The 8,783-nt window shown below is 50.7% G+C and overlaps 1 protein-coding gene across 3 annotated transcripts in view; it reads left to right on the top strand.

Moving 5' to 3' along the window:
• DMXL2 (Dmx like 2) overlaps positions 1 to 7,823 on the top strand; it is a 107,144-nt gene extending 99,321 nt beyond the window's left edge. For all 3 annotated transcript variants that reach the window (XM_015425487.1, XM_015425486.1, XM_015425485.1), the window contains 2 exons: positions 4,220 to 4,437; positions 7,412 to 7,823. In XM_015425487.1, the coding sequence (XP_015280973.1) occupies positions 4,220 to 4,437; positions 7,412 to 7,621 (428 nt within the window). In that variant the 3' untranslated portion in view covers positions 7,622 to 7,823. The remainder of the gene's footprint in view (positions 1 to 4,219; positions 4,438 to 7,411) is intronic.
• The last annotated feature ends 960 nt before the right edge of the window (positions 7,824 to 8,783 follow it).

Below are 8,783 nucleotides of genomic sequence, written 5' to 3'. Positions count from 1 at the left end.
TACAGTTTTTCCCTATTTTCTTCCAAGAGAGCTCTGAGCTCTCCCATTCCCATTCCATCCTCATGACAATTCTTTGAAGTTGGTCAGGCTGAGAGTGACTGGCCCCGGAGCACTCCGTGAGCTTCGTGGCAACGTGAAGACTTGAACTCAGGCCTTCCAGATCCTAGCAGCTCAACACTTGACCACTGTACCATGCTGCTTCTCTCGGAGAGCTGCCAAATAGACATTTCTAGATGGGTTAGTGGACTGACCCCCTTACGAAGCAGTTTGATGTTTACATTGCTGGAAATGGAGCATCAGATCTTGGATAGTTCTTTGCTTTGATGACCTTCACAGCTCACTTTTCAGCCAGGTTGTCTCCAGAGTAGCTTACAATTAAAATCTTTTCTTTTTCTTTTTTTTTAGTTTTCAGTTAAAGCCTGTTGTTGGGATGTGGATTTCTGAGTTGTGTTCGTTGGGGGGAGGGGGGGTCCACAACAAAAGATTTTTCACCAAATACAGAGCAGCGAGAGCTGGAGCTGCCAAATGTTAGGAACTGGGGACCAATGGTAAGGACAGCTGAGCTCCATGGAGGAGGAGTTGGGGGGGGATGGTAGCGTGTATGATATATGGAGAACACAGAAATCTAGCCCTGTATGTATCTGATGAAGTGTGGGTGCACACGGAAGCTTATACCCAGAATTAAATTTTGTTGGTCTTAAAGGTGCCACTGGACTCAGACTTTGTTCTGTTGCTTCAAACCAACTCGGCTACCCACCTGAATCTAACGTCTGTGTGCCTATATATAAACAGAGACACACAAAATGGGTTGGATCTGATGCTCCCTCTAAGCTGTGGAGTCTTGCGAGCAACAATTCTACTTTGTGAGCTACTGGCATTAATGTTGTGAGTGAGCGATCTGGCTAGTACATAAATTAGTTTGCTCTGGAGCTATCCTTCCTGAGCTAAGACAAAAATGTGTGAGCCGGAGGCTAAAAAACTGAGCTGGCTCACACTAACTCAGCTTAGAGGGAACACTGGTTGGATCCAATCATTCTCTTCTGCTGATCTCCCTTCAAGTGACAAAGCCTTTTTACAGTGGAGGATGGTTTTCTTATGTTGGAGAAGACCTTCATCCAATAGAGGACGGCTTTCTTAAAGATAGAGAAAGCATTCCTCCAATGGAGGGTGGCTTTCTTGTCATGAAGAAGGCGTTCCTCCAATGAGGAGAGGTCTTTCTTTGTTGAAGGAAATCTTCCTCTGTGAGAGGAAGGCTTGAAAGGGAGTCGTAGGACCCAGCCTACAGGGCGTTCTCAATATCAAGTGCTGTGTTAATCAGTTTGGAGCAATAGAAAAATTCAAGCTGTGTTTATCTCAGCACATCTACCATGTGATCGAACCCAGGAGTCCCCAACCTTTTTGAGCTGGGGGGCACCTTTGGAATCCCGACACTGGATGGTGGGCATGACCACAAAATGGCTGCCACAGTAGGCGGAGCCAGCCACGAAATCGCAGGGAGTGAGGTCACAAATCACTCCAATAGTAACTCTTCAGCACTGCAAGGCAGAACCTCTCTTTAGTGGGATGCCTTTTAAAATGAACATCCTGTTTAAAAAATATGTTGTGACGCGCACCCAGTTTATCTTCAGCAGCACGGTAACAATCGTCGTGCTGTGGTGGGACCTGCTGCTGAAGAATCCTCTTAAAACCTCAGAGCCACTCGCATCTCCAGCGGCCAATCAGAAGCCCTGGTGGGCAAAAGCCTCACCCACTTTCTAAAAGCACTTGGCAGGTGCCAAAAAAGGCGTCAGCGGCAATGTTCCCTCTAAGATGTAGAGTCTTGTGAGCAAAAGTCCTACTTGGTGAGCTGCTGGCATTAAAGTTGTGAGCGAGCGATTTGTCTCCTGCATAATTTAGTTTGCTGTGGAGCCCTCCTTCCTGAGCTAAGACAAAAATGTGTGAGCCGGAGGCTAAAAAACTGTGAGCTGGCTCACACCAACTCAGCTTAGAGGGAACACTGGCGAGCACCGTGGTGCCTGCAGGCCCCGTGCTGGGGAACCCCCGTCTAACCATCACGTGTCAGATTTGTGTCGCACCAGGAGGAAGGAGGTCTCTTCTGCAAATATCAAACAGAAGCCCAGTCATTTTTTTAAACAAACTTCACTGGCTGTTTGCCTGCCTCTTCTCACCGATGGTGAACATTCCCCAATTCTTGCCACGGCCGTTCGGGCTTTGCAGCCCGGATGCTCCTGCCGCCTGCTGAAGGCTGCCCGGCGAACAAGGCAGCCTCTGAGGTGCAGGCGCTGGCCCTCCCCAACCCCCCCTGCCCCCAGGGCTAGACTCAACATCGGCTAATCGCGGCCGTCCTCCTTCCAAGCCCTGCCAAGTGTGTTGTGATGCTGCAGCCTCGGCTAGGAGAGTTTGTACTCGGTCAGGGGGCCGGAAGGAGGTTAATAGAAGAGGCCGAGTTAGAACAAAGGCGAGAGGAGGGGGGGTATTGTTAATGGAGGCCCTGCTGAAGTGTGGAGAAGTGGCCTGCCGGGTCTGAAATGCAGTTTCGCTGCACTGGATTCTGCCTCCCTTCTGAGCGAGGATTTTATTTCTGTGGATTTGTTTCCTTCATTTATACCCCGCCTTTCTCCCCTTCACTCTCCCCTCCTCCCTTCTACCCTCACAGCAACCCTGTGAGGGAGGTTAGGCTGAACGCGTGATTGGCCCAAGGTCACCTGGTGAGCTTCTGAACGTGTGATTGGCCCACGCTCACTTCTACAGCAGAGTGGGGATTTGGTCCTGGTTCCAGCACTCCAGGAACTTCCAGAGCCTAATCCCAGCGCTCTCACCACTACATCACACTGGCTCTCGTTTTACATTTATTTAGATTAACTAGATTTAGATTTAACTAGATTTAGAATAACTAGCCAGTTTGATGTAGTGGTTAAGAGTGGCGGACTCTAATTTGGGAGAACCAGGTTTGATTCCCCTCTTCTCCACATGCAACCAGCTGGGTGACCTTGGGTCAGTCACAAGTTCTCTCAGAGCTGTTTATTTATTTATTTATTATTTATACTTTCAATTTGTACCCCGCTCACCCCCGAAGGGCTCTGAGCGGCTTACACAGTGCATGTTCTCTCAAGAGCAGTCCTCAAAAGAGCTCTCTCAGACCCACCTACCTCACAAGGTGTCTGTTGTGGGGAGAGGACGGGAAGGAGATTGTAAGCTGCTCTGAGACTCCGAGTGAAGGGCAGGGTATAAATTCAACTCTTTTTCTTCTCCATCTTCTCTGTCATCGTCTTCTTCGTCGTCGTCTTCTTGATCTCGATTTTTGTATCACACTCTTCCTGCAAGAACCTAAGGGCATACCTCTTCATTTTATCCTCACAACAATCCTGTGAGGTAGGGACGGGGAAGAGGCTCAGTGGCAGAGCCTCTGCTTTGCATGCAGAAGATCCCAACTTCAGTCCCCGGCCTCTCTCGTTAAAAGGACCAGGCCGTTGGTGATGGGAAGGACTTGAGACCCTGGACAGACACTGCCAATGAGAGTAGACAATACTGACCTTAATAGACCAATGATCTGACTTGGTATAAAGGGGGCTGCATTCCTGGAGGCGTTGTAGCTTAGTGACAGGGCACCTGTTGTGCACACTGAGGGTCCCAGGTGCAGTCCCCAGCATCTCCAGTTAGAAGGGTCAGGTAGTCGGTAGGCTTGCCAGACCCCCTCCTTTGGCAAGCCTGTTTCCTTCTGCCACTCTGAGCAACGGTGAGAGAATTAAAAACAAACAAACAATGGCATCACCAACCATAGAGTTTCCGATGATTCCTAGAGCTGCCATTTGTCACTTCCAGGTTTTACACGGAAGCGACACAGCAGCATCGCCAGTGTCGTACGCACACCCTGTTCCCACCCTCATCCCCCCACCCGTTTCCAGGCTCAGCCTGGCAAGCCTAGCAGTAGGTGATGCGAAAGACCTCCCCCCCAGAAGAGTCGACTGTGCTGATCTGGAGAGACCAAGGCTCTGACTCACCATGAAACAGTTTCATACGTTCCCTCAGTGAAGTCATGACTGTCCCAAGAGCTGACCCAGTGAGTTTCATAGCAGGCATGGGGGATTCGAACCCAGATCTCCTTAGTCCTAAATCAGCATGCCCTCCGTTACACTGGTAGCAAACACCATTAGTATCAGCCTACAGCGTGAGGTTCATAATGCCCCCTGAATTTCCCATCTGCATGTTTCTTCCCCAGGCTTCACGTGTCACGATAACGGTGCTACAGTCCTTCAGTATGCTCCAAAGCACCAGCTATTGATTTCCGGAGGCAGGAAAGGTTATATCTCCATCTTCGATATCAGGCAGCGGCAAGTCCTTCACACCTTCCAGGCGCATGACTCTGCTATTAAGGCCCTTTCCCTGGACACCTCTGAAGAATGTTTCTCTACGGGCTCGGCGGAAGGCAACATGAAGGTAGGAAACTCCACATCTGCAAATGGTCTCACTGGACAAATAAGTGATGCTTTTGGTTTCTGAGGCATCAGTTTTTTGTAGGCAGTTGAATAAATGCTTGGGATGTGTGCGTGTCAAGTGCTGTCAGGTCACAGCTGACTTATGGTGACCCCAGCAAGGGGCTCCCAAGGCAAGTGAGAAGCAGAGGTGGTTTGCCTGTAAGCCTTCCTCTGCAATGTCTTCCTTGGTGGCCTCCCTTCCAATTACTGATCCTGCTTAGCTTCTCCCAGCAAGGGGCTTTCAAGGCAAGTGAGAAGCAGAGGTGGTTGGCCATGGCCTTCCTCTGCAGAGCCTTTCTTGGTGGTCTCCCATCCAAGTACTGACCCTGCCTAGCTTCTCCCAGCAAGGGGCTTTCGAGGCAAGTGAGAAGCAGAGGTGGTTGGCCATGGCCTTCCTCTGCAGAGCCTTTCTTGGTGGTCTCCCATCCAAGTACTGACCCTGCCTAGCTTCTCCCAGCAAGGGGCTTTCGAGGCAAGTGAGAAGCAGAGGTGGTTGGCCATGGCCTTCCTCTGCAGAGCCTTTCTTGGTGGTCTCCCATCCAAGTACTGACCCTGCCTAGCTTCTCCCAGCAAGGGGCTTTCGAGGCAAGTGAGAAGCAGAGGTGGTTGGCCATGGCCTTCCTCTGCAGAGCCTTTCTTGGTGGTCTCCCATCCAAGTACTGACCCTGCCTAGCTTCTCCCAGCAAGGGGCTTTCGAGGCAAGTGAGAAGCAGAGGTGGTTGGCCATGGCCTTCCTCTGCAGAGCCTTTCTTGGTGGTCTCCCATCCAAGTACTGACCCTGCCTAGCTTCTCCCAGCAAGGGGCTTTCGAGGCAAGTGAGAAGCAGAGGTGGTTGGCCATGGCCTTCCTCTGCAGAGCCTTTCTTGGTGGTCTCCCATCCAAGTACTGACCCTGCCTAGCTTCTCCCAGCAAGGGGCTTTCGAGGCAAGTGAGAAGCAGAGGTGGTTGGCCATGGCCTTCCTCTGCAGAGCCTTTCTTGGTGGTCTCCCATCCAAGTACTGACCCTGCCTAGCTTCTCCCAGCAAGGGGCTTTCGAGGCAAGTGAGAAGCAGAGGTGGTTGGCCATGGCCTTCCTCTGCAGAGCCTTTCTTGGTGGTCTCCCATCCAAGTACTGACCCTGCCTAGCTTCTCCCAGCAAGGGGCTTTCGAGGCAAGTGAGAAGCAGAGGTGGTTGGCCATGGCCTTCCTCTGCAGAGCCTTTCTTGGTGGTCTCCCATCCAAGTACTGACCCTGCCTAGCTTCTCCCAGCAAGGGGCTTTCGAGGCAAGTGAGAAGCAGAGGTGGTTGGCCATTGCCTGCCTCTGCAGAGCCTTCCTTGGTGGTCTCCTTTCCAGGTACTGTCCATGCTTTGCTTCCGAGACCTGATGAGACCGGGCTCTACCATGCCGCCGTCCCTCCTAAATGCGTTGTAGGTTGATGGGAAACTTTTTGTTTTTCCAGAACAAAGTCTTGAGTCCAGTAGCACCTTTAAGACCAACAGTTTAATTCTGGGTATCAGCTTCCGTGTGCATTTCCTGTTGGTCTTCAGGGTACCACTGGACTCAGACTTCGTTCTGTTGCTTCAGACCAACCCAGCTACCCACCCAAATCTATTTTAGCTTTTGTGTGTCCTTAATTTTATGTTCCAAGTTTTAAGATGCCACACCGATTTCTCTGGGTCGGGCTGCCCTTTAAGATAGAATAAGGATTCACACAAGTCCTCTACCCATGATGTTGTGCATACGGGGAACATAGTAAAGGAGACAGGATGTGCTGCCTCACACACACCGCTATGCATGGTTGGCCCAAGATGGGCAGAGCACCCGTGCGCATGGGCTTGGCCAGGAAAGTCCTAAAAGCAGTATTCCCAATCACTGGGAGAGAGACCCTGGGCACGCACCGTTCGTACATGTATATGCACTGTACCCACACTGGCGTATAAGTGCTGTCAGGCCCGTGCATTAGAGCCCACACTCCTCTACATGCATGAATTAAAATTGCGTCTGTTTTAACTGTAGTGGCCTTTGGGGCTCATACAGCAAGTGCTCCTCCTCGGCATGGATTCAGGTACGTTGGTAGGGGTGGGAGGTGCCGTCAAGTTGCAGCGATCCAGTGGGGCTTTCCAGGCAAAAGGTGTTCAGGGATGGTTTGTCATTGCTTGCCCCTTTGCAGCAACCTTGGGCTTCCTTGGGGGTCTCCCCTCCAAGAACTAGCCAGGGCTGGACCCGCCTTCGCTTCTGGGATCTGACAAGATCGGGCTAGCCCGGGCCATCCAGGGCAGGGCAGATTCAATAGAAGAAGAGAAGAAGAGATTGGATGTATACCCCGCCCTTCAGTTTGGAGCCAGTTTGGAGCCAGTTTGGAGCCAGTTTGGTGTAGTGGTTAAGTGCGTGGACTCTAATCTGGGAGAACCGGGTTTGATTCCCCACTCCTCCACTTGCACCTGGCTGGATGACCTTGGGCAAGCCATAGTTCTGGCACAGCTGTTCTTGAAAAAGAGCAGTTTCTGTCAGAGCTCTCTCAGCCCCACCTACCTCACAGGGTGTCTGTTGTGGGGAGGGGAAGGGGAAGGGGAAGGAGTTTGTAAGCCGCTCTGAGACTCCAAGTGAAGGGCGGGGTATAAATCCAATCTCTTCTTCTTCTTCTTCTTCTTCTTCTTCCTTTCCCTTCCCCTCCCCACAACAGACACCCTGTGAGGTAGGTAGGGCAGAGAGAGCTCTTTCGATGACTGCTCTTGAGAGGACAGCTCTGACAGAACTATGGCTTGCCCAAGGTCATCCAGCAGGTGCAAGTGGAGGAGTGGGGAATCAAACCCGGTTCTCCCAGATTAGAGTCCGCACGCTTAACCACAACACCAAACTGGCTCTCACACATTTATGTGCACAGGATTACGGTTGGCTTTCCTCCGCCCGGACAGTCTGTTGATGGGATGCTTCTCCGCCATTCTCTTACTCCAGGTGTGGAGGCTGACGGGCTACGGTTTGATCCACTCCTTTAAACACGAGCACGCCAAGCAGTCCCTCTTCCGAAACCTGAGCGCCGGAGTCATGCAAATCGAAATGGCGCACGGCAGTCGCATCTTCTCCTGTGGAGCGGATGGCACCCTAAAAATGCGGGTGCTGCCAAACGCTTTCAGCCTCCCTTCCAGCCTTTGTGACATGCTGTAGGCGTCGCGCTGCCACCCTCCCCGGCTTCAGCAGGTTTTTTTTTTAAACTATATATTCCAGGGGAAAACAGCGTGAGGCTGGCCGTAGCTAGGGCTCCAGAAGGGACGCTGCCCGCACTTCGCTTCAGAGTCGTTCTGCAGTGTTTAACGCTATAGTTGAAATTGCAAAGATGAGCCATGTTTTGACTTTAAAAACAAAAAAACACCACTTGTATCGTTTTGAGCACTGCATCTATGGATCAGTGGGCTGGGAATGCATGCACTGTACTGGAATAGAAGTCCACATTCAAGCGATCACATGGCCATTACCCTGACCCACAAGCCTCAGTTAGTAAGCAAGCGCCACATGTGCTTGCAGATGTAGTTGATGCAAATCGATCTAGTTCTCTCTCTCTCTCTCTCTCTCTCTTTTTTTGGATGTAATTTCTGGATATTTTTTCCAAGTCCTTGACACTGATTTCAAGCATGTCTGCTGCTTCCCCCCCCCCTTTATTTCCTTTGGAAACAATTCAGTGTGACGAAGGGTATGGAATGCCAGTGTGATCTTATTTATCATCATTGGGGGGATTTCCAAAAAGTGGGGATGGTCACGTAATGGGACCTATGTGCAATGAGGAATGTACTGTGAGCTAATGTGTATTCACTGTTGAACGCTGATATCGAACCCTTCTCTTTTCCCCCTCCTCCTTCTTAGTATTAATGCACAGTTTGTACTGTAAAAATGCACAGAAGCACGTTTCGCAAGAGCAGTGGAGGGGTTTTCCTGAACTGGCACACTCCTTCCGTTTTCTGTGTCTTTGGGTAGAGATTGACATGACAAAAGACGCAAGGCTGCTGCTGAAAATGGCAGCATCGGGTTTCATTCCCGTCTTCCCCCTTTTGCAGTGTCTAGCATACCTTAGTGTGCTAATGTCCTTCTACTATGCTTTCCTCCTCCACTACCACCCCACTCCTTATCATTGACTTCTAGAGAGACACAGCAAAATGACATCAGAATGCAGGTTTCATTCGCTGTTACATAGGGGAGAGAGGAATTTGACACGGGTTACCATTTCAGCGGCAGCTCTGTGTCTTGTATGAAGTCTATTTTTGCCTTTTGACCCTGTTTTTTCTCCCTACACTGACTCCTGCCTTTGCATTAGGAATGTATTGTGAGCGTTAAA

The sequence above is a fragment of the Gekko japonicus genome, unplaced genomic scaffold (assembly GCF_001447785.1).
Source record: "Gekko japonicus isolate JY-2015 unplaced genomic scaffold, Gekko_japonicus_V1.1 scaffold462, whole genome shotgun sequence".
Classification (NCBI taxonomy): Eukaryota; Metazoa; Chordata; class Lepidosauria; order Squamata; family Gekkonidae; genus Gekko; species Gekko japonicus.
Note: the sequence above shows the minus strand (reverse complement) of the source record. Positions and strands in the feature narration are given on the sequence as shown.